General features: G+C 38.5%; 2 protein-coding genes across 5 annotated transcripts in view; one reads left to right on the top strand and one right to left on the bottom strand.

The window, feature by feature from the left end:
* Window positions 1–26606, bottom strand: part of JKAMP (JNK1/MAPK8 associated membrane protein) — a 415429-nt gene that overhangs the window by 349685 nt on the left and 39138 nt on the right. The gene's annotated exons all lie outside the window — the stretch shown is intronic.
* The window catches only part of CCDC175 (coiled-coil domain containing 175), a 74088-nt gene that overhangs the window by 20195 nt on the left and 27287 nt on the right, over window positions 1–26606 (top strand). For all 4 annotated transcript variants that reach the window (XM_060174880.1, XM_060174878.1, XM_060174879.1 and 1 more), the window contains exons 6-10: window positions 580–702; window positions 4846–4955; window positions 7523–7604; window positions 21366–21502; window positions 25355–25465. In XM_060174880.1, coding sequence (XP_060030863.1) covers window positions 580–702; window positions 4846–4955; window positions 7523–7604; window positions 21366–21502; window positions 25355–25465 — 563 coding nt within the window. The remainder of the gene's footprint in view (window positions 1–579; window positions 703–4845; window positions 4956–7522; window positions 7605–21365; window positions 21503–25354; window positions 25466–26606) is intronic.

Below are 26606 nucleotides of genomic sequence, written 5' to 3' on the forward strand. Positions count from 1 at the left end.
AAGTTTAGACTGGATGGAAAGCTCCACAGGGAAGGAGGGTCTTGTTTTTCTTATTAGTATATCCCAACACTGTAAAAACACCTTGCAAACCTTACACAGCGAGGCACTCTGTAAGGTGGCTTGATGAATGTATTAGTTGCTAAATTTATTTTAAGTTCCAAAAGGGATTTTGTGTGTGTGTGTGTGTGTGTGTGTGTGTATTATGATGGTGATACTGCTGTAAAGAAAAAAGTCCTGTTTGGATTTTTAAAATTTTTTTATTAGTGATTTAATATTGATTTAAAAAATTAAGAGATAGCAAGAATATAATTCCATACTGTTCCTACCACCAGAGTTCTGTGTCCCCATTCCTTCCATTGGAAACTTCATTGGTTCTTTCAAGGTCACAGACATGAGTTGACTATTATATATATACTTGCCCATTTTCTTGGATTTGTTTTTTATCATTTTTAATATACTGAGTTTGAATGTGATGTACATAGATCAAATGTAAAAATTAAGTTGACAAAAGAAAAAGAATTCCTAACCTTTATCTTTTTATAAGCTGTTTGATTGATTTTTTTTTGTTTATCACTATAGCTTGATGAATATATAAAACAACATGACCAAAAGAGAACGGAAACTTACAAAATGAAGAAGAAATTGGATAACCTAATGCTTAAAATGTCAAAAATTAAAGAAACAGTTGCTTCTAGAAATGTGGTAAGAAAAAAATACCGACATTTTTCAAACTTGACCTGGTTATTTCAGCATAGTGACACTGCCTTAAATTTAGTTGGTAGTTCATATTGTTTTTAAGGTATTAATTTTAATTCAGCTTCATGTTAATCTGAGAGGATGCTTTTGGCATATTAAGGTTTTCTGGCACTAATTAAAATATTAGTGTCGTTTTTTTTTCTTATGTAGAAAAGAAACTTGAAATGAATTAGATACAAGTTGCATTTGACGAGTCTATATATACTATAGAGTACTGATCAGCTCTGGCTTATGGTGGTGCTAGGAATTGATTCTAGGAACTCAGAGCCTCAGGCATTAAAGTCTTTTGCATAACTATTATGATATCTATCCCAGCCCTATTTCACAATTTTTCTAATTTCAATTCCTGAGCCTTTTCCACCTCAGCACTCCTTATTGCTCCCCCCCCCATTGGGAGGTTAATGATTTATAGTACATTGTTTGGCACACTGGTACAGTTTCTTATCTGACCCCCAACTTAAGTCTTTTTCCATCTTATTAAACCAAGACCTCAAGATCCTATTGACCCTCTTCTGTCACTCCTTGCCCAGAGTTGTCTGCTTTGGCATAATTCGCCATACTCAGTCTAACTTCTACTTTGTCTTCCTCTTCTGTTTTTGTTTCTTAAATTCTACCTATAAGAGACATCATCTAGCATTTGCTCTTCATTTATTTATTTATTTATTATTATTATTATTTGGCTTTTCTCACTTTAATTAATGTGTTCTATAGGCCAGGTGGTGGCGTACCTGGCTAAGTGCACTAGGACCTGGTTTCAAGCCCCTGGTCCTCACCTTCAGGGGGAAAGCTTCGTAAGTGGTGAAGCAGGGCTGCAGGTGTTTCTCTGTCTCTTTCCTTTTCTTTCTCCCCCCTCAATTTCTCTGTCTCTATCCAATGATAAATATAAATAAATAAAAATATTTAAATAATAATAATATAGTCCACCCCATCTTCAGGGGGAAAGCTTCGGTAGTGGTGAAGCAGTGCTGTAGATGTCTCTTTGTCTGTCTCTCCTTCTCAGTTTCTGTATTTATCCAGTATATAAATAAAGCTTTCCAGTTTCATTCAAGATGAAGCAAAGGAGATGAGTTCCTTTTTCCTTTTTAACAGCTGATATATATATATATATATATATAAAATCATAACTTTCTTAACCACCCCATCTTTTTTTTTTTCCCTCCAGGGTTATTGCTGGGCCCGGTGCCTACACCATGAATCCACCGCTCCTGGAGGCCATTTTTCCCCCTTTTTGTTGCCCTAGTTGTTGCAGCCTCGTTGTGGTTATTAATGCCATTGTTGACGTTGCTTTGTTGTTGGATAGACAGAGAGAAATAGAGAGAGGAGGGGAAGACAGAGAGAGAGGGGAGAGAAAGATAGACACCTGCAGACCTGCTTCACCGCCCGTGAAGCGACTCCCCTGCAGGTGGGGAGCCGGGGGCTCGAACCGGGATCCTTACGCCTGTCCCTGCGCTTTGCGCCACGTGCACTTAACCCACTGCGCCACCGCCCGACTCCCACCACCCCATCTTTTGTTGCAGACTGCCCACATTAGCTTGACCTAACCAGTGAAGAACAGTATTCATAGCACAAACTTGGGTCTCATAGGTCTGGGTTCAAAACTTTTGTTCTACCAATACAAAGTTTCCTCACCTGTAAACTACTATTAGTCACATTCCCAGCTTCAAGGGTTTTTTGTGGCCCTACAATGATCAAATGTGGTCATTCCTATTAAGTCTTTAAACTTGGAGGAGGTATATTTCATGAAGTTTGTTGTTATTGCCTGAAATTAGAAAACAACATTTGAGGCCAGGTGGTAGTGTACCTGGTTCAGTGGACACATTATAGTGTGCAGGGAAGGACCCAGATTCAAGCTCCCAGTCCCCACCTGTAGGGGGAAGCTTCACAAGAGGTGAAAAAGGGCTGGAGGTGTCTCTCCCTTTCCCTCTATCTCTTTCTTCTCTCTCAATTTCTGTTTCTAGCCAAAATAAAAAATTAATGAGTTAATTAAAAAGACAACATTTTGGCTATGAGCTGAGACAACAGGGCATTTTAGGTTCACCTTCAGGTGGTGATTTAGTTGAGGAATCTCTGTATTCAGGTTGAACTTGAAGTGATGTTAGTCTCAAGGTGGCCCAGACATCTAGTCCAGTGAAGACAGAGATCTGGAGATGTCCAAGTCAGGCAGAATGGGCTGTCGTCTTATTGTCACTAATCCTGGCAAGTACTCCAAGACCTTTTTAGTCTGTGGATTTTGATAGCAGTGCTATAATTTCTAACTTTTGTTAACTCTGCAAATAACTATGGGCCATATATTCAGTTATATGGGTGTTGGGTGGTGGGGCCACCCAACTGTCTTAGCTTGTGAACAAGTCTCTCACACTCTCCAGTGTTTTTCTGACCCCCAAAGTGATGTCTGCTGTCTGGTGGTACTAAAGAATCTGCCTATGCTAACTCTGTGACAAAGAGCAGAGAGAATTTTTTTTTCAACGACTTTCTTTCTCCCCCACAACCTGAAATGCAGACCCCAGGTTCTGACAAGTCTTGTTGCTCTTAACTTTATTCCAGAGCAGCACTGTATCTGTTTTCACTGTAAATTTTCTCCACCCACCACTTTGACATCAAACTAACTTTTTTTTCATAGTGCTGAAGTGATCCATTTACAAAACCCTGGTGAAATATTAAGAAAAAATCTTTTTATCATAAACAAAGCTAAAGGGGAAAAAAGAACACAAATTTTTGTTGGTATGCTTCTAAAAACCCCTTCTGTTTCATTTGGTTTAAATCCCCCCTGCTTAACACTGCATTCTATTTACATAATACTTCATTCTATTTACATAACCTCTGTTAACAAGCACCACCCTCCCTCCAGGGCATTGGTGGTTCAGTGGTAGAATTCTTGCCTGCTCTGCCCCCTCTCCTTGTCATACCCTGATTTTCACCAGTCACTTTTCTCTCCACCGTCTCTGCTTCGCATCCTGTTCCCACCCTACTGGGCTAGTATATTTATAAGGACAAGATTGTTTGTAGTTTTTAGTTTAGCTTAGCTCGGCTTAGATTGTGCTGCATCCTGCATGAATAAAGAGATACTGCGTACAGCTCGACCATGAGTCCCTGGTCATCTGTTACCTGCCCGTGAAGCCAACCCGGCAAAAACAACACATTTTTTTGTGTGTGATTTAACAAAATAATTTTTTAAAAAAGATTTTACTTATTTATGAGAAATATAGGAGGAGAGAGAAAGAACCAGACATCACTCTGGCACATGTGCTGCTGAGAATTGAACTCGGGACCTCATGCTTGAGAGTCCAAAGCTTTATCACTGCACCATCTCCCGGACCACGAAAATAAATATTTTTAATAGTAATTTATTTTGTGAGAAAGAGACTGAACCACTGCCCAGTTCTGGCATGTGTGGTGGAAAAGATTGAATCTGAGGCTCAAGCACACAAGTCCTGGGCTCTGTCACTCATTAGTCTCTTTGACCGTTCAGGAATAACACTTGAAGTGATTATGAAAATAGGGATTTAATAATTTTTAGGTCTTTTTTTTCCCACACCAGGGTTATCACTGGGATTTAGTGCTTTCACAACAAATCCACCACTCCTAGCAGCCCTTTTTTCCATTTTTTCCTTTTTTCTATTTTTATTTGACAAGACAGAGAGAAATTAAAAGGGGATGAGGAGACAGTGAGGGGTTGAGAAAGATTCACCACTTATGGAGCATCCTCCCTGCAGGTGGGGAGCAGGGGCTCGAAGAACCCAAATCCTTACACATGGTGATATGTGTGCTTAGCCAGATGATGTGCCACCACCAGTTCCCGGGATTTAATCATTTTAAGTGGCCAACAAAAATGATACATATCTAAAAAGTTGCTTTACAACTTCCATATTCTCACTCCATCTGGCTACTCTCTTTCCAAATATTTTCTTTGATGATTTTAGGATATACTTTTATTTTACTTTAGGATATAATTTTAATGATTAATTTTCTTATAACTAAAGGATATTCCCGTAAGAGTTAAGTGGGTGATAGATAACATGCGTCGTTAGTGACCTGACCTGATTTAGTGATTAATTGGAATAAGTGCCATTTTTATTGACTTTTCAATAGGTTCTTAGTGATCACAATTTAGAGATAGCGCGTCTTCATGAATCATTAAATTATTGGAAGAAACATGTGGAAAACATGAATAAATTCTGTAATGCCCTGGAAGAGAAAACGTAAATATGATACTTTAATTTCATTAAAGCATTTTATGGATCTTAATATGTCATTTTCAGTGTTTCAATGCTAACCGAGAATTATGTTGTCTTACTATAGTAAAATTTGTGTGGTAGTCAGTTTTGCAGTGCCACCTCTTAATTTTGAAATTAGCCAGTCTTTCAGATGGAAGGTCATTATTATCTGTTTTGGAATACTTTAGAATACTACTTTGGGAAGTAATAAACTTGTTTTAGTTCCCAACTCCCTCTTGACAATGTTGCTCTCTGGAGAAAGGGCTGCTATTCCCACATTTTTGGGGGGTGGGGTGGGGTGGGGGGTAGTCTATGGGTAAGCTTGGTAGAGTCTCTGAACTGACTTATCATAGGCCCATCTAACTTTAGAAATTGATCAGGGTGTCTGGGTGGTGACTCAGGGTAGGACATACATGTTTTATGTGCAGGGATTGAATTTGAGCACCAGGTCTCTGCCTGCAAGTAGATTACTTCATGGTCAGTGTGTCAGTGCTATAAGTAGTAGTTCTCTCACCCAGCTCTGGTAGAAGGAAGGAAGGAAGGAAGGAAGGAAGGAAGGAAGGAAGGAAGGAAGGAAGGAAGGAAGGAAGGAAGGAGGGAGGGAGGGAGGAAGGAAGGAAGGAAAGGGAGGGAGGGAGGGAGGAAGGGAGGGAAGGAGGAAGGAAGGAAGGAAGGAAGGAAGGAAGGAAGGAAGGAAGTTAGTTTTAAAAAATACATTGACTAACAGGTTCTCCCCTGAGAGAATTTTCACACATCCCATCTCAAGCTATTTGTGGACAACAAAATGAGGTCTTATAAAAATGTTTCTTCCGGTTTGCTGATACTTTTAAAGGTAGATTAAAGGATGAGAAAATTCCTCATACGAAGTTTCATATACAGAATCCTATTAAAACATGGCTTGTTTCTACATATACTGAAGTGTATAGTAATGAAAATTATGTCTTTTCTTATATAGAATTCTTCCCATATCCCTGAACAAGTCTTCCTTCAGTCTCCCATATCACAGTTAATACAGTCCCACCATATATGTGATTATTCCAGCTAAAAGCCAAGAGGTCATGCACCACTTCTCCTGCTCCTCCTCCTTTTTTTTTTAAACCACTACTTAACCCTAAGCCAACTCTTAAATTCAGTTAAATCCAAAGGTTTCCTTCATCTTCAAAATATATCTGAATCCACCTATTTGTCACCAGCCTGCCACTTCAACCTTGGCCCAAGGTTGCTTTTCAACCACTGCTGTAGCCTTCTACATAGTCTGCTTCTCTATACTGTTGTCTTTCTCCATAAGGTAGCCAGAGTTATCTTTACAAAATAAAAATCCTTTTATGTCACTCTTTTACTTTAAAAAAAAGCTATATATATATTCCTCCTCTAGTTCCTTTCAGAATAAAATTTGAACTTCTCCCTTGTCTTTAAGACCCAACTTGGTCTGGTCTCTGCTCTCTCTCCAGGCTCAGACTCTTCTCTCTTTCAAACACACCAAGATTGTTCCAGTCTCAGGATAGTATCAACTGCTGTTCTCTCTACCTTCAAAGATCTTCCTTCAGATTTTGACATAGTAGACTAATCATTCAGATCTTTCACATATCACCTCAAGAGGTTTTTCCTATCTACCAATCTAAAATAGCATCTTCTTAATCCCTTACCCTGTTTTGTGTTCTTCAAAGCACAATATTCTCTGAGATGTGCATTTCAGAGGATAACTATTTTTTTAATATCCTGATCACTCCACTAATGTATAACTCCCATGAGGGCAGGAATAATGCCTAGGGCCAAGCTGTGGAACACGTGCTTGAGCTCATATGTTACAATGCACAAGGGGCCAAAGATTCCAGCCCCCAGTCCTCACCTGCAGGGGGAAAGCTTTGCGAGTGTTGAATCAGTGCTGTAGGTGTCTCTCTGATTCTCTCCTTATCACCCCATTCCCTCTCTTATTTCTGGCTGTCTCTACCCAATGAATAAATAAAGATAATACATTTTTTCCCCCAGCTGGGGCTCAGTGCCTGGAATACATATGAATCCACTGCTCCTGAAGGCTATTTCCCCCTTTTGTTGCCCTTGTTGTTTATTGTTGTTCTTCTTATTGTTGTTATTGTTGTCATTGGATAGGACAGAGAGAAATCCAGAGAGGAGGTGAAGACAGAGAAGGGGAGAGAAAGATAGACACTTGCAGACCTGCTTCACCACTTGTAAGGCAACTCCCCCCCTGCAGGTGGGGAGTCGTGGGCTCTAACTGAGATCCTTACACCAGTCCTTGCGCTTCGCGAGGTGCACTTAACCTGATGCACTACCACCTGGTCCTAATACAAAAATTTTTTGAAAAGGAAGTACTACCAGTGCTGCATCTTTAGAATTTAAAACACTTAGAAGTGCAGTTGTTCAATACTTGCTTCTTTAATGAATGAATCAATGAAATAATAATTCATAACTTAATTTCAATGAATATATGAAATATGTTATACAGAGAGATAGATGCTTATCATTTCTGATGTCGTAAGTAGACATAGCTTTACTGGAGATATGCCCTAATGTCTGACTTTCTTTGTACATAGGAATTTTATTGTTACTACCAAAGAAGAATTTGTTGATTCAGCAACTGATGAAAAAAAAGAACTCTTGAACCAGATAAAACAGGTAAGAAAACAAATGATTTTATTTTATAATTAGATTCAATTTTTCTTATCTTTTAAAAATTTCTTTATTAGGGAATTAATGTATTACGTTCAACAGTAAATACAGTAGTTTGTACGTAACATTTCACAGTTTTCCAAATAACACTACAACTACCGTTTGGTCCTCTGTCATCCTTTTTGGACCTTTATTCTAGCCCCCCACCCACCCTAGAGTCTTTTACTTTGGTGCAATATACCAACTCCAGTTCAGGTTCTACTTGTGTTTTCTCTTCTGATCTTGTTTTTCAACTTCTGCCTGAGAGTGAGATCATCCCATATTCATCCTTCTGTTTCTGACTTTTTTCACTTAACATAATTTCTTCAAGCTCCATCCAAGATAGGCTGAAAACAGTGAAGTCACCATTTTTAATAGCTGAATAGTATTCCATTATGTATATATACAACAACTTGCTCAGCCACTCACCTGTTGTTGGACACCTGGGTTGCTTCCTGGTTTTGGCTATTACAAATTGTGCTGCTAAGAACATAGGTGTGCACAAATCTTTTAGGATGGGTGTGTTGGGTTCCTTAGGATATATCCCCAGGAGAGGAATTGTAGGATCATAAGGGTAGGTCCATTTCTAGCCTTCTGAGAGTTCTCCAGACTGTTTTCCACAGAATTGGACCAATTTACATTCCCACCAGCAGTGCAGGAGGGTTCCTTTGAACCCACAACCTCTACAGCATTTGTTACTGCTACCTTTTCTGGTGTATGCCATTCTCACAGGAGTGAAGTGCTATCTCATTGTTGTCTTTATTTGCATTTCTCTGACAATCAAAGACTTGGAGCATCTTTTCATGTGTTTCTCAGTCTTTTGGATCTCTTCTGTGGTGAATATTCTGTCCATGTCCTCTCCCCATTTTTGGTTGGGGTTGTTTTCTTGTTGTTGAGTTGGCAAGCTCTTTATATACTTTGGTTATTAGCCTCTTGTCTGATGTATGACATGGAAAGATCTTCTCCCATTCTGAGAGGGGTCTCTTGGTTTGGGTATTGGTTTCTTTTGCTGTCAGAAGCCTTTTAATTTAATATAGTCCCATAAGTTTATACTTACCTTAGTCTTCCTTGTAATTGGATTCGTTTCATTGAAGATGTCTTTAAAACTTATGCAGAAAAAAGTTCTGACAATATTTTCCTCTAAGTATCTGATAGTTTGTGGTCTAACATCCAAGTCCTTGATCCACTTGGAATTTACTTTTGTGTTTGGTGAAATATACTGGTTCATTTTCATTCTTTTGCAAGTTTCAACCCATTTTTTCCAACACCGTTTGTTGAAGAGACTCTGCTTTCCCCATTTCATAGTCTGGGCACCCTTTGTCAAAGATTAGATGTCTGTAAGTGTGGGGGTTTACTTATGTGCTCTTATTTCTATTCCACTGGGCAGTGTGTCCATTCATGTTCCAGTACCAAGCAGTTTTTATTACAATGGCCCTATAATACAATTTGAGATCTGGGAGTGTGATGCATCCAGTTCTGTTCTTTCTTCTCAAGATTGTTTTGCCAATTCTAGGTCTTTTCTGATTCCAAATAAACATTTGTAGCATTTGTTCTATTCTAAAAAATGTGGTTGGGATCTTGATGGGGATAGTATTAAATTTGTATATGGCTCTGAGTAGTATATTCATTTTAATGATGTTAATACTTCCAACCCATGAACATGGAATATCTTTCCACTTCTTTGTATCTTTTTCAGTTTCCTTGAGTAGTGACTCATAATTTTTAGTATACAAGTCTTTCACTTGTTTGGTTAGGTTTATTCCTAGATATTTGATTGTTTTTGTTGCTATAGTAAAAGGAATTGATTTCCGGATTTCATCTTCTTCTAACTTAGTGTTTGCATAGAGGAATGCCACCGACTTTTGTATGTTAATTTTGTAGCCTGATACATTACTGTATTGCCTGATGATTTCCAAAAGCTTCTTGCTGGATTCTTTAGGTTTTCTATGTATACTATCATGTCATCTGCAAACAGGGAGAGTTTGAATTCTTCTCTTCCAATCTGCATTCCTTTAATTCCTTGCTCCTGCCTGATTGCTATGGCAAGAACTTCCAACCCTATGTTGAATAGTAATGGTGATTACTAGTACCTTTTTTGTCTAGTACCTGTTTTGAGGGGAAATGCTTCCAGTTTTTCACCATTGAGTAAGATGTTGGCTGTAGGTTTGCTATATATAGACTCCACTATCTTGAGGAATTTTCCACCTATTCTCATTTTTGTATCGTTTTTGTCACGATGGGATGTTGTATTTTGTCAAAGGCTTTCTCTGCATCTATTGATATGACCATGTGGATTTTGGTCTTGCATTTATTGATGTGGTGGATCACATTGATTGACTTACATATATTAAAACAACCTTGTATCCCTGGGATAAACCCCACTTGGTCATGATGAACAATCTTTTTAATATACTGCGATATCTGGTTGGCTAGAATTTTGTTCAATATTTTAGCATCTATGTTCATCAGAGATATTGGTCTGTAGTTTTCTTTTTTGATTGTGTCCCTGTTTGCTTTTGGTATCAGAGTGATGTTGGCTTCATAGAAGCTGGAAGGGAGTATTCCAGTGTCTTAAATCTTCTGAAGACTTTTAAAAGTAGAAGCATTAGTTCTTTTTTGAAGGTTTTGTAGAATTCATTTGTAAAACCATTTGGTCCATGACTTTTATTCTTGGGAAGGTTTTTGATAATGGTTTCAATTTCATTAGCTGTGATGGGACTCTTCATATTATCTAGTTTCTCTTTAATTTTGGAAGTTTGTAGATATCTAGGAAATTGTCCATTTCTTCCAGGTTCTCTAGCTTGGTGGCATATAGTTGTTCATAGAAGTCTCGCATGATATGTTGAATTTCTGTGGTGTCTGTTGTGATATCTCCTCTTTCATTTAGTATCCGATTTATTTGGGTCTTCTCCCTTTTTTGTTTTGTGAGTCTGGCTAAAGGTTTGTCGATTTTGTTCACTCTTTCGAAGAACCAACATTTACTTTTCGTTGATCTTTTGTATGGCTTTCTTATTTTCAATGTTATTGATTTCTGCTCTAGCTTTAGTTATTTCTGTCTTTCTAGTTGCTTTAGGGTTCCTTTGTTCTTCTTCTAGGTCTTTAAGATGTGCTATCACGTTGTTTATTTGTGCTTTTTCTTGTTTCATAATGTGTGCTTGTATGTCTATGAACTTCCCTCTCAGTACTGCCTTAGCTGTGTCCCAAATAATTTTGATAGTTTGTCTTCAGTTTCATTAAACTCTCAAATCATTTTGATTTTGTCCTTTATTTCCTCTCTGACCCCACAGTTCTTAAGTAGTGTACTGTTGAGCTTCCACATTTTGGGACTATTACTAATCTTTTGTTGATTATTAAGTATTAGTTTCATTCCACTGTGGTCTGAGAAGATGCTTGGGATGACTTCAATGCTCTTGAATTTGCTGATGCTGTCTTTGTCGCCTAGCATATGGTCTGTCCTTGAGAATGACCCATGTGGACTTGAGTAGAAGGTGTATTCCAGTTTCTTGGGGTGAATGACTCTGAAAATGTCCAATAGTTCTAGTTTATCTATCTCCTCTTTTAGATCCCTCATTTCTTTATTGATTTTCTGCCTGGATGATCTGTCAAGTTGAGAGAGTGGGGTGTTGAAGTCCCCTACTATGACTGTGTTGCTGTTAATGAATTGCTGTAGCTCTTTTAGTAGATGTTGCATGTATTTAGATGGTTTCTCGTTGGGTGCATAGATGTTAATAATTATTAAGTTCTCTTGATTGACTGATCCTCTGAGCATTAAGTAATGTCCATCCTATCTTTTAAAATTTTTTTAAATTTTAAAGTCTCTCATGTCAGATATGAGAATAGCTGTTCCTGCCCTTTTTTGTGGGTCATTGGCTTGTATGATAGTTTTCCATCCTTTCACTTTGAGTCTGTGTTTGTCTTATTGAGTTAGGTGGGTTTCCTGTAGACAGAATATGGTTGGGTTGTGTTTTCTGATCCATCTCCCTACTCTGTGCCTTTTAATAGGTGAATTCAGGCCATTGACACTTATTGATATCAAAGATTGAAGATATTTCAATGCCATTCTTGTAGAGTTTTAGAGTGTTCTGATATATGGCATATTTATGTTGGTCTGACTGTTTATAGGAGACCTTTCAGAACTTCTTTCAGGGAAGGCTTGGTGATAATTGATTCCTTCAACTGTTGTTTGTCTGAGAAGGCTTTTATGCCTCCATCTAGTCTGAATGACAATCTAGCAGGATACAGTAGTCTTGGTTGAAAGCCTTTCTCATTGAGCACTCAATAGATATCTTGCCATTCTCTTCTGACCTGTATTGTGTGGAGAAGTCTGCTGCTAACCTTATAAGTTTTCCTCTGTAGGTGACTCTGTCTTTCTCTTGAAGCCTTCAGGATCCTTTCTTTATCTTTATTCCTTTCCATTCTACATATGATGTGTCTTGGTGTCTTTAAGTCTGGGTTAATTCTGTTTGGGACCCTTTGGCTTCTTCAACCTTTATTTCTTTGATTTTGTCTAGAGTTCTTTGTCCCATCCCTTCCATGGGCGGCGTCCTTATTTTTTTTAATTTAATCTATTTATAAAATAGAAAAATAGAAAACATTGACAAAACCATAAGATAGGAGGGGTAAAATTCCACACATTACCCACTGCCAGAGTTCCATTTCTCACCCCTCCACTGGATGCTTTCCTATTCTTTATATCTCTGTGAGTTTATGGACCAAAATTTTTTTTCTTAAATTTTATTAGTGATTTAATATTGATTTACAAAATTGCATATTAACGGGTATAATTTCATACCATTCCCACCAGCAGAGTTCTGAATCCCCAGTCCCTCCACTGCAAGCCACAGCAGTTCTCCTAAGATTGTAGACACAGGTTAACTGTCATTTCTACAACTATCTGTCTATATTTGTACATAATTGCTTCCTTTTTATTCCAGGTCCCTTCTTCTCTTCCCCATCCAAGCCACACATAACCATATTAATATATCCAAATGTCCCTCCCCTTTCCCTCTTCTCTCTCAGGGTCCTGATGGAACTGGAGTTCAGAGGCCTCTTATTCTCTTCTTCCTATCACTTCTCCCCCACTGGGAGTATGTATAAAAATTATTTTGGGGGTGCAGGTGGTAGGAGTTTTGATTTATATAAATAGGTTGACCCTTCAAGATTGGGGCAGTTCCTACCACTGCTGCTCTAAAGTGAGGGCAAGGTCCTGTAGAGGCTCACAAGAGGGCTTATGATGGAAGTGATGAGTGATGGTGGAGGGAGGGATCTTTTAGAGGTCTAGACCCATTGTATCTATGTGGGAATCCAAGGATTCCCTGACTAGAGCCCCAGATGATGAGGTGGCCTAGTATTGACCAAAAAGGTCATTATGGGGGCACACCCAGTTAGGCACACATAGTATGAAACACAGGGACCTGCATAAAGATCCAAGTTCAAGCCACAATTCCCACCTCTAGGGAGTACACTTCTCCAGCGGTGAAGCAGACCTGCAGTTGTCTCTCTCTTTCCCTCTCTCCCTCTCTATCTCCCCCATCCCTCTCAGTTTCTCTCTATCTTATCTAATAAAATGGAAGAAATGGCCACCAGAAGCAGTGGATTCATTGTGCCGGCACCAAGCCCCAGCGATAACCCTGGATGCAAAAAAAAAAAAAAAAGTGTGCCAATCTCTTTCCTTTATCCAGCTTTTGTAGCCCTCACTTTATCTGATGAGATTAGACTTAAAGTGATTGAGGGAAGTAAAGTAGAGGGTAGGAGAGGAGGGTGTCTAGGCCTAAGTAGTAAATATTAGGTATTTTATGGTGTCTTCTTTAGGTCTTCCTACTTGCTTGCTGTACTTACTGAATCTATGTCTATTCATAGCATATTATTGAGCACTTTTACTTTGAGATATATAGTTTCCCCTAACTTATGGATACATATGCACATGTACCCCACCCCTTAGTCCCTGATCTATAACCCAGAGTGTAACTTTGTTAGGGAATGCAGCATTTCAAATAGAGTTAGGTAGGCCCCTGTGTTAGGAAAGGTCTCACAAGACTGTTGGCATCTCTGGATACAGTCTGAAGTGAAACGTGCCATGGTGGCACTGGCTACATTGATTTAGTTGAGGTCAGCAGAGGCCGTATCACATGGTAGGGGATCAAGCGAAGTATGAAGAAATATAAGCAGAGTCCCAGAGGTTCCAGGACTGAGAGAAAAACAGATTTTAAAGAGAATGAGGAAGGTTCCTCCCTGTCTTAGAGTTGAAGAAGGCAACAGATAATTATTATTATAATCAAGTTATTTGGGAACTTGGTTTACTTTGAAAATCCCATGATTAGGATTTGCTGTATCATACAAGACTTCACCATGATTTATGCCATTTAGTGATATTTACATATAACTGTATCTTATTCAACATAATTCCTTCAAGCTTCATCTAAGATTGGGCAAAGAAGGTGAATTGATTATTCTTTTCTTAATATTTATTTATTTATTCCCTTTTGTTGTCCTTGTTTTATTGTTGTAGGTTTTTTATTGTTATTGTTGTTGGATAGAACAGAGAGAAATGGAGAGTGGAGGGGAAGACAGAGAGGGGAGAGAAAGACACCTGCAGACCTGCTCACCAATTTTTTTTTCCTTCTTTTTTTTTTTATTATTATTTTTTTTTTTTATTTTTTATTTAAGAAAGGATTAATTAACAAAACCATAGGATGGGAGGGGTACAACTCCCCACAATTCCCACCACCCAATCTCCATATCCCACCCCCTCCCCCGATAGCTTTCCCATTCTCTATCCCTCTGGGAGCATGGACCCAGGGTCATTGAGGGTTGCAGAAGGTAGAAGGTCTGGCTTCTGTAATTGCTTCCCCGCTGAACATGGGCATTGACTGGTTGGTCCATACTCCCAGTCTGCCTCTCTCTTTCCCTAGTAGGGTGGGTCTCTGGGGAAGCTGAGCTCCAGGACATATTGGTGGGGTCTTCAATCCAGGGAAGTCTGGCCGGCATCCTGATGACACCTGGAACCTGGTGACTGAAAAGAGAGTTAACATACAAAGCCAAACAAATTGTTGAGCAATCATGGACCCAAAGCTTGGAAAAGTGGAGAGGAAGTATTAGGGAGGTACTCACTGCAAACTCTAGTATACTTCTGCTTTCTTACTTTGGTGCCATACTCCAAACTCAGTCAATTTCTGCTTTGCGTTTCTACTTCTTTTTTTTTTTTTTTTACATGCATAACATTCCCCAGATTCCCATTTAACAATACAACCCCCACTATTTCATTCATCATTTTTCATGGACCTGTATTCTCCCCACCCACCCACCCACCCACCCCAGAGTCTTTTACTTTGGTGTAATACTCCAATTCCATTTCAGGTTCGACTTGTGTTTTCTTTTCTAATCTTCTTTTTCAACTTCGGCCTGCTCACCACTTGTGAAGCGACTCTCCTGCAGGTGGTGGGCTGGGGGCTCGAACTGGTATCCTTCTGCCGGTCCTTATGCTTTGCGCCACCTGTGCTTAACCCACTGTGCTACTGCCCGACTCCTGAATTCATTATTCTTAATAGCTGAGTATTATTACATTGTGTGTATATATATCACAATTTTCTCAGCTGTTAAGACACTTGGGTTGCATCCAGGTTTTAGCCATTACAAATTGTGCTGCTACAAATATAGGTATACATATGTTTTGGGATGAATGTGTTTGATTCCTGAAGATATATCCACAGGAGAGGAATTATTGAGTCATAAGGAAGTTTCATTTATAGCCTTGTGAGGGTTCTCCAGACTACTCTCCACAGGAGTTTGACCAATTTATATCCCACCAGAAGTGCAGAAAAATTTCTTTGTCCCCACAACCTCTCCAGCATTTGTTGTTGTTATTGTTTCTGATGTATGATATTCTCACAGAAGTGAAGTGGTATCACATTGTTGTCTTTTCTCTGACAGCATTTTTCTGACAATCAGTAACTTGGGACACTTTTTCCTATGTTTGTTGGCCTTTTGGATCTCTTCTGAGGTGAATATTCTGTTCATATCTCCTCCTCATTTTTGAATGGGGTCATTTTTGTTTGTTTTTGCTAAGTTTGATAGTTTCTGGTTTAATGTCCAGGTCCTTGATCCATTTGAAGTTTGCTTTTGTGTATGGTGAGATGTAGTGGTTCAGTTTAATTCTTCTGCATGTTTCAACCCAATTTTCCCAACACCACTTATTGAAGAGACTCTCCTTTCTCCATTGAATGGTTTAGGCCCCCTTGCAAAAAATTAATGTCCATAAGTGTAGGGGTTTATTTCTGGGCTCTCAATTCTGTTACACTGGTCTGTGTGTCTTTTTGTTGTTGTTGTTTCAGTACCAGGCAGTTTTGATTACACTGGCCTTATAATATAGTTGAGATCCAGGAGTTTGATACCTCCAGTTCTGTTCTCTTTCTCAAGATTGTTTTGGCAATTCTAGGTGTGTTCTGGTTCCAGATTACTATTTATAGTTTTTGTTCTATTCTCTTAAAAAAATGATGGGACTTTGATGATTACTGCATTAAATTTGTATATGGATTTAGGTAGAATATTCATTTTGATGATGTTAATTCTTCCAATCCATGAGCATGGAATATCTTTCCATTTCTTTATATCAGTTTCTATTTCCTTGAGTTAGTGACTCATAGTTTTCAGTATGCGCATCTTTCACTTTTTTGGTTAGATTTATTCCTAGATATTTTATTGATTTTGCTGCTGTAGTGAATGGGACTGATTTCTGGATATGGTTTTCTTCTTAATTAGTGTTTACATAAAGGAATGCCACTAATTTTTGTCTGTAAATTTTATACTTACTGTACTATATTGTCTGATAATTGCCAGGAGTTTTCTACTGTAGTCTTTAGTTTTTTCTGTTTATATTATCATATCATCTGCAAATAGTGAGAATGTGACTTCTTCCTTTCCAGTCTGTATCCCTTTAATTCCTTGCTCTTGCCTGATTACTATGGGGAGAAGTTCCAATATTATATTGAATAGTAATGGTGATAGTGGGCAGCCCTGTCTAGTACTTGATCTGAGTGAGGGTGCTTTTAGTTTCTCACCATTGAGTATGATGTTGGCTGTAGGTTTGTTGTATATGCACTCCACTATCTTAAGGAATTTTCCATCTATTTCCATTTTTTGTAGTGTTTTGATCATGAAAGGATGTAGAATTTTGTCAAAGGCTTTCTCTGCATCTATTGAGATAATCATCTGTTGTTTTTCTTCATTGATGTGGCAAGTCACATTGATTGATTTACATATAATGAACCAGATTTGCATCTCTGGGAAAAACCCCAGTTGGTCGTGATAAACAATCTTTTTAATAATCTGCTGGATCCATTTGGCTAGGATTTTGTTCAATATTTTTGTTCATCAGAGATACTTGTCTGTAGTTTTCTTTCATTGTTGTGTTGCTTTCTGCTTTTGGTATCAAGGTGATGTTGGCTTCATAGAAGGTGGAAGGAAATATTCCTGTGTTTTCAGTATTTTGGAAGCTTTTATTAACTCTTCCAAAATATTAACTCTTCTTTGAAGGTCTTGTAGAATTCATTTGTAAAACCATCTGGTCCTGGACTTCTGTTGTTGGGAAGGTTCTTGATAACTGTTTCAACTTCTTTGGCTGTGATTGGTCTGTTTATATTTTGTAGTTCCTCCTGGTTCATTTTTGGAAGGTTATATGTTTCTAGAAGCTTCCATTCCTTCCAGGTTCTCTAGCTTGATGACATATAGTAGCTCATAGAAGCTTCACTTGATACTTTGGATTTCTGTTGTGATATCTCCTCTTTAATTTACAATCCTATTTATTTGAGTCTTCTCCCCCTTCCCTTTTTTTTTTTGTGAGTCTGGCTAAGAGTTTGTCAATTTTGTTTATTCTTTCAAAGAACCAACATTTAGTTTCCTTGATCTCTTGTATGGTTCTCTTATTTTCAATGCTATTTATTTATGTGCTAATTTTAGTTATTTCAGTCCTTCTGGTTGCATTAGGGTTCCTTTGTGCTGGGCTAACGTAGGGGTGCCTCTTCCCGTGCATGTACTCTCTGGGTTGGAGAGAACATGACTGGAGCCAGCCTGGGCTGCTACTTACTCAGCAACGTGGAGAGAAAGATGACCCAGGAACCAAGCTCATGCGGCAAGGCAATTCAATTCTTTATTGATCAGAGAGCCAAGGCTTTTAAAAGGCAGACCCGGAGGTGGCAAATCGGAAATGGAAATGGCTAGAAAAGGGGCAAAAGGCAAAAGAGAAAGGCAAAAGGGGCTGGAAAGGTAGGAACTTCCTTAGCAACTGTTGCGGTGGGGGTGGGGGGGTGTTAACTGGTAGGATTAATAATAATACCCTGCAGGCAGGGAGGGTCTTGAGGGTAGAAAGAAGATAGATTAAAGGTATGGAATGGGTGGGGATCTTTCAGGCAAAACAATGATTATGTAAATAATAAGGGAGCAGGCCATAGTATCAGGAATGCAGGGTGCTTTGGGAGGCAAGGAGTCTGATAAGACGAGAGGATGGATGTCCCCTCAAGTCAAACCCTGCCAAGCTCAACCACATCCTCACAATTTCCTGACACTTTTGTTCATCTTCTTCTATGTCTCTAGGGTGTGCAGGTTGTTTACTTGAGCTTTTTCATTTCCTAATGTGTGCTAGCTTGTAAGATATTTGCTCTCAAATATTTTGATAGAATTCAGTTTCATTAAATTCTAAGAACATTTTAATTTCTTCTTTGAGTTCCTCTTTGAACCAGTGGTTGTTAAGTAGTGTGCTGTTGAATCTAGAGTAGGGCACCAAAGTAAAAACCCTGGGGTGAAGGTGAGGGTGGATGTTCGGCTTCCCAGGGCAGCGGGGAGAGTGGGGGGAGGTGGAATGGGACATAGTCTTTTGGTGGTGGGAATGGTGTTTAAAAAAAAAAAAGTAGTGTGCTGTTGAGTTTCCATATTTTGTGTCTTTTACTAATTTTCTGTTTTTTTGTTAAGTATTAGTTTAATTCTACAGTGGTCTGAGAAGATGCTTGGGATGAATTCAGTGCTCTTGAATTTGTTGACACTGTCTTTGTGGCATAACATATGATCTATCCTTGAGAATGGCCCATGTGGATTAAAAAATAATGTGTATTCCAGATTCTTTGGGTGAAAGCCTCTGAACATATCCAGAAAATCTAGTCTATCTATCTCTTCATTTAATTCTCTTGTTTCTTTATTGTTCTATGCCTAGATGATCTGTCTAAATGAGACAGTGAGGTGTTGAAGTTTCCTAGTATTTCTGTGTTGCTATTGATGAATTTTTGTAGCTCTTTCAGTAGATGTTTGGTGTATTTAGATGTACCCTCATTGGATGCATAGATGTTAATAATTAAGACTGCTTGGTTGACTGGTTCTCTGACAATTAAGTAATGTCCATCTCTCTCTTTTATTACTTTATTTAAATGTCTATTGTGTCAAAAATGAGAATAGCTGTCCTTGCCTTATTTTGTGACCCATTAGCTTATATGATAGTTTTCCACCCTTTCACACTGAGTCTGTGTTTGTCTTACTGAGTTAGGTAGGATTCCTGCAGATAGCATATGGCTGGGTTGTGTTTTCTGATCCATCTTCCTACTCTGCTTTTTAATGGGTGGATATGGGCAATTAGCATTTATTGATATTATGGACTTAAAGTATTTCAATGCCCTTATTTAGTATTTTTTTTGTGTATTCTGATATATGTCATGTTTTTTGGTGATGCTGTTAATGTCCACCACTCCCAGGAGCCATTTTTTCCTTATAAAGTGCCCCCCTAATAAGTAGGGAACAGATGCTCCAACTGTGTCCTTACATATGTTAATGCATGCTCAACCAGGTGCACCAACACCCAGCCTTGTTCATGTTTCTTATGTTCCACCTATGAATGAGATCACCCTGTATTTATTCTTCTTATTTTGTCCTACCTCACTTAACATAATTGCTTCCTGCTCTATCCATCTAAAATAAATCAAAGGAGATGATGCCATTTTTTTTAACAGATGACTAATATTCCATTGTGTGTATGCATACCACAAACTTTTTCAAAAAATTGAGGGGGCTAGTGATTACAATGCAATCATTGATATATGAGTACAATTTCATTATGCACAAAACCCCCATAGATCTCTTCCACCCCTTCCATCTCCTCCTTCCCCTCAATCCCTTGCTTTGATGCAATACATCATACCCAGTCTGTGTTTTCATTTCATGTTCTCCCTCCCTGTCTCTATTTATCAAGTCCCTCTTATAAGTGATATAATTTATATACCACACTTTTTTTTAGATACTTATCTGTCCTTGAGCATCTGGGTTGTCAAGTCATAGGGTAGGTCCATTTGTAGTCTCTAGACAGTTTTTCACAGTTTGCATCAATTTGCATTCCCACCAGCAGTGAATAAGGGTTCCTTTTCCCCTACATCTTCACCAACAATTGTTGTTTCTGTCCTTTCTAATGTATGATATTCTTACATGTGTTACCTTTTTTTTTTTTTCATTTCTCTGATAGTAACTTTGAGCAGTTTTTCATGTGCCTGTTGGCTCTTTGGAATTATTCTTTGCTAAAAATTCTGGGGCCAGGGAGACAGCCTAACTATTACACAAACAAGCTCTCATACCTGAGGCTCTGAGGTTAAGTTTGAAAGTTCACTCCCTCAACCACCATCAGGAAAAGCTGAGCAATGCTCTGGTAAGATTTAAAAAAAGAAGAAGAAGAAGAAGAAGAAAGAAAGAAAGAAAGAAAGAGAACACAAGTAAAACTTGAATTGGAGTTGGTGTATTGCACCAAAGTAAAAGACACTGGGATGGGTGGCTGGGTGGGGGGGCAGTACAGGTCCATAAAGGATGACAGAGGACCTAGTGGGGGTTGTATTTTTATGTTGAAAACTAAGAAATGTTATGCCTGTACAAACTATTTATTTACTGTCGATTGTAAAACATTAATTCCCCCAATAAAAGAAATTTTAAAAAAGAAAAGAAAAGAAAATTCTGTTCATGTTCTCTCCCCATTTCTCATTAGGGCCTTCCCCCCAGCCTCCTTTTGCATAACTTGAACTAAAATAGGTCTAGGTCATGAGCATTGTTGAATTTGTTATTGTCTTGCTGAGTTTGGTAAGGTCTTTGGCTATTAGTCCTTTGTCTGATGTGTAGTCCTTTGAACTTCCATTAGTATGTCAAGATCTACCATATAAATTGGATTTCACTTGGGGTACTATTAAATCTATAGATCTCAGTCCATCATTTGTACTAAACCTAACTTTCTTCCTTATTCATAGCAATCCAATAATGATACCTATGCACAAAAATCTATACCTCAGGAGTTGGGTAGTAGTGCAGCGGGTTAAGCGCACCTGTTGCAAAGTGCAAGGACTGGCTCAAGGATCCCGGTTTGAGCCCCGGCTCCCCACCTGCAGGGGAGTCGCTTCACAGGCAGTGAAGCAGGTCTGCAGGTGTCTGTCTTTCTCTCTCCTTCTGTCTTCCCCTCCTCTCTCCATTTCTCTCTGTTCTATCCAATGACAATGACATCAATAACAACAATCATAATAATTACAACAATAAAGCAAGGGCAACAAAAAGGGAATAAATAAATATTTTTTAAAAATTTTAAAAATCTATATACCTTGTTCAGAACATCAATGGGTAGTAGATTTTGTATTCAAATAGAAATATTAAACAAAAAAAACAATCATAATACCCATCTAAAGAAGTTTTGAGTAAAAGCATCTGTTGATTTTCTTTTAATAGATGGCTGAGAAACTACAACAGTCTAAATTACGGAACAAGGAACTACAAAAGAAATTAAAGCATGTAACTAGACAATATAGACTTGTCTTGAAAGAAGAAGATAGATATTATGAGCAGAAACAGAAGGCATATGAAGAGTATGTTTCTATCCACGATTCATACAAGAGTCAACATGCCATAGTTACGGGGTATTTTCTTTGCTATCAAAGTGACAACTCCCACTAAGCTTTTCTGTTTTTTAAAGTTTATTGACAGGGGCAATAGATGACCCCATAATGACCCTGGGTCCATACTCCCAGAGGGATAAAGAGTAGGAAAGGTATCAGGGGAGGGGGTGGGATACAGAGTTCTAGTGGTGGGAATTGTGTGGAGTTGTATTTCTCTTATCCTATCGTTTTTATAATTCTTTCATTTTTATAAATAAAAATTTAAAAAAAGATTTTGAAAGGAATAGAAATAAGACCAGAGAAACTAGGAGGCGTACTTTTCTCAAAAACTGGCTCAGTAAAATGTCCTCCCTATCTCAGACAAGAATATGGTCAAATCTCCAAGGAAATTCTTATCTCCCACTACCAGGTAGAATCTATTTTCTTATCACACCTTTTTTAATTCTATCTCTGAAATATTTCTCAAATACTCTCCTCTCCAACTCTGTTGTTGTTTATTTATTTATTTATTAAGTTTTGGTGATTTTTATGTAAGCTTTTATTTGAATCACTATTGCTTTTCTTTTTTTTTCTATTTATTTACTTATTTATTTATTTAAAAAGGGAGACATTAACAAAACCGTAAGATAGGAGGGGTACAACTCCACACAATTCCCACCACCAGATCTCTATATCCCATCCTCTTCCCTGGGAGCTTTCCCATTCTTTATCCCTCTGGGAGTATGAACCCAAGGTCATTGTGGGTTGCAGAAGGAGGAAGGTCTGGCTTCTGTAATTGCTTCCCGATAAACATGGGCGTTGACTGGTCAGTCCATACTCCCAGTCTGCCATTTATTTATTTATTTATTTACTTACTTACTTATTTACTTATTTATTTATTGCCTCTAGGGTTATCACTGAGGCTCAGTGCGAGCACTATGAATCCACTGCTCCTGGAGGCTATTTTTCCCATTTTGTTGCCCTTGTTGTTGCCTTTGTTGTGGTTGCTTATTGTTGTTGTTGCTGGATAGGACAAAGAGAAATGGAGAGAGGAGGGGAAGACAGAGGAGGGGAGAGAAAGATAAACACCTGCAGACCTGCTTCACTGATTGCAAAGCGACACCCCCCACCCCCCGCAGGTGGTGGTGGTGGGGGCTCGAACCGGGATCCTTGCCACGGTCCTTGTGCTTTGCGCCATGTGAGCTTAACCTGCTGTGCTACCGCCCAGCACCTCTAACTATGTTTTTCTCTTTGTCTTTGTCAATGTCCTTCCTGCTTTCTTCTTTATCATATACCACCTCCAACTCATACACCTTCCTTCTACCACAGTGATTCTTCTGAAATGTTCCTATGGTATCTTTTTTTTTCTTCTTCTTCAGGGTTATTGGTGGGGCTCAGTGCCTGCACTACGAATCCACTGCTCCTGGAAGCTATTTTTTCCTTTGTTTCCTTTGTTGTTTATCATTGTTGTTATTATTATTGTTGTTATTGCTGTTGTTGTTGGATAGGACAGAGAGAAATTGAGAGAGGAGAGGAAGATGTGAGGGGGAGAGAAAGATAGACACCTGCAGACCTGCTTCACAGCTTATGAAGCAACCCCCTATGGAGGTGGGGAACCTGGGGCTCGAACTGAGATCTTTAGGCTGGTCCTTGTGCTTTGCACCATGTGCGCTTAACCCGCTGTGCGGTAGCCCAACCCCTTAGAGTATCATTCTTACTCATAAGTCACAGCATTGTAATTAATGGGTCACAAAGGCCTTTGCTCCACTGGACTACAAATATCAGAGCAGTCCTTATGTCTTAGAGCCTACTATGTGCCCAGTACCTTACATATTAATCAGCAAATAATAGCGAACACTCACCAATTTTTATTAATTAATATTACAGATGACATCTTGCAAGAATAGACTTATTCAAGAATCCATTATTACTCAAAAGATAGATCACATAGAAGCATCATTGCAGAGTACAAATCCACCATGTGAAACAGAATTTTATGGTGTTATAGCATTTAACCTACAAAGAATCATAATTGTTTTATCTCATCCAGTGGAAAAGCCTACTGAGCATTATAGTGTTTCAGGGAGAAAATTCTCAGATCAATGCTAACTTAATCACGCAGTTTGAATCATAAAATATGCTGATGACAAATAATTATAACAATATAATCCTTACTACCATTATTGGTTCTTATAATTTTTCAATGTGGTCTGTCATAATGTCACAGACTAGAATTCTTTTTCATTCTATGTTTTTTTATCATTTAAAAAATATTTATTATTTATTCCCTTTTGTTGCCCATGTTGTTTTATTGTTGTAGTTATTGATGTCATCACTGTTGGATAGGACAGAGAGAAATGGAGAGAGGAGGGGAAGACAGAGAGGGGGAGAGAAAGATAGACACTTGTAGACCTGTTTCACTGCTTGTGGAGCGACTCCCCTGCAGGTGGGGAGTGTGGGGGGTGCTCGAACCTGAATTCTTACACCGGTCCTTGCACTTTGTGCCACGTGCACGTAACCTGCTGTGCTACCGCCCGACTCCCTGGAATTTATTTTTTATAGTTCTGAAGCCTGGGGGTCTGAGATCAGGATGTCACCTAGTCAGTTTCTGGTGAAAGCTCTTTCTGCCTTCTGCCTTCCTACTGCATCTGTGAAGATGAGGGAAAGGGGAGTGATAGAAGATAGAGGGGTTGAGAAAGAGAATCTCCTAATATCTCTTTTTCTAAGGGCACTAATTCTGTCTTGAGGACCCCACCCTCATGACCTCATTTAGACCTGCCTATCTTTCTAAGACCCTCGCCTCCAGATGTCATCACATTGAAAGTTGAGACTTCAGCATATGAATGTTGAGACACAATTCAGTCCATAGTAGTTTTAAAGACAAGATACTTAACATACTTTAAGAATAAGACACATTCTTTTTTTAAAAAAAAATTATTTATTTATTCCCTTTTGTTGCCCTTGTTGTTTTATTGTTGTAGTAATTATTGTTGTTGTTATTGATGTCGTTGTTATTGGATAGGACAGAGAGAAATGGAGAGAGGAAGGGAAGACAGAGAGGGGGAGAGACCTGCAGACCTGCTTCACCACCTGTGAAGTGACTCCCCTGCAGGTGGGGAGGCAGAGGCTCGAACCGGGTTCCTTCAGCCGGTCCTTGCACTTTGCATCGCCTGCGCTACCGCCCAACTCCCTTAAGACACATTCTTATCAGTGACTGCAAATTTGAACAAAACCTTAAACTTCCCATTACTTTCTCTGCAGTGTAAGAGAAAAACGTAACCAGTTTGAAAAATGCCTCATGGGAGTCATCTGATCTACTAAACATGTTGTTTACCCTTTATACTTATAGAGATTGGCATTGTGATACTTATTTTCTGGATGGTAAAACTGAAACTCATCCTCGGATGAAGTTTCTTTACAAGCCCACACTGATAAGAAGTACTCCAGCCAGTGGTCAAAGTTGAACTGGACTTTCAAACAGATAAACTAAGCAAAAAACAAAATTGGCTTGGCTGACTCCATCTTTCACAGAGGAATATGACAGAATTGAGAAGCGTGTTGGAAGAGACATATCTATTCAAATGAGATAGAATATTATAGAACTGTTATTTTTATGGTTATTATTGCAGTTAATGTTCTTTTTTCAAAGTTTACATTTGATTACCAGTAGCAAAAAAAAAGAGCTTCTTCCAATTTTTACTGACCTATTTATTACTTAACATAAAGTGAACTTCTCTAAACTTTTAAAAATTATTTGTGATTGCATGATTTCTCATGCTGAGGAGTTTAAAATCAATCATTTAATCTTAACATATAATATGTGCGATTCTTTTCCCACTGTAGAAATAATAAGAACCTGACATTTATCTCTGAGAAAGAAAACTTCCTATTAAAAAGAAAAATAGACATAAAAAACATGGAAGAAGGACTTGTCACACTCACTGATCTTCTTCGGTATGCTTTTTGCTTTTTAAATGTTTAATCTTTATTCTGCTCTACATTCATTTTAATAGATGATAATAATCTCTGTCGAATTCTAATATACTCCAGAGAAGAATGCTTATAACTAGCTCTCTCTGTGTTGTACAGTCACTACGTTAAATCTTTTACTGATTTTTTTAAAACTTTATTTATTTATTTATTTATTTATTCATTTTTCCCTTTTGTTGCCCTTGTTTATCGTCGTTGTTATTATTATTATTGTTGTTATTGCTGTCATTGTTGGATAGGGCAGAGAGAAATGGAGAGAGGAGGGGAAGACAGAGAGGGGGAGAGAAAGATAGACACCTGCAGACCTGCTTCACTGCCTGTGAAGCAACCCCCTTGCAGGTCGGGAGCCGGGGGCTCGAACCTGGATCCTAATGCCGGTCCTTGCGCTTCGCGCCATGTGCGCTTAACCTGCTGCACCACCTCTTGGCTCCCTCTTTTACTAATTCTATACAAAGTGCTGGACATAAGAAACAAAACAGTTATGGGTCTAGTGAAAAGAATGTATGAACATGATCACAACATTGATCCTTTGTGATGTTCATTTCTGCCATTATAAACCAGTTAATTATTTTTTTTCCTGATTGAAAAAGTAACCCTTGGGCAGCCTGAGAGTTTTCTAATGACTGAAGTATTGGGTTGTCAAACATGATATCCCAAGTCCAACCCCCAGTATTGTATGTGTCAAGGTAATAATCTGATTCTGTCTTTATCTCTCTCCCTCATTAGTAAATAAGTAAATCTTAAACAAAAGTACTTGGGGGCTAGGAGATGGATCACACTTTTGCATGTAAAAGGAACTAAGTTTGAGCCCCTGCCACCCCAGTGGGACACCATGCAAAGATGCAGATGCCAAATCTATTATTTTATTTTAAAATAAATTTTCTGGTTTACTATTGGTTAACAACATTATAAAGTTTGGAGAATGTAGTTTCATACCTCTTTATTTATATAACTCTATAGCCCACCAAATTCTGATGCCAGCTAGAACCTATGAGATGGGAAATTGAGAGGTCATACTCTAATGTTAACTAGAGAAATAAATATAAGCATAGTTGTGTCTCTAGTTAATTTAAGAATTTCATTTTTTTCAACACCAGAGAGAACA

This window comes from Erinaceus europaeus, chromosome 16 (genome assembly GCF_950295315.1).
Source record: "Erinaceus europaeus chromosome 16, mEriEur2.1, whole genome shotgun sequence".
NCBI lineage: Eukaryota > Metazoa > Chordata > Mammalia > Eulipotyphla > Erinaceidae > Erinaceus > Erinaceus europaeus.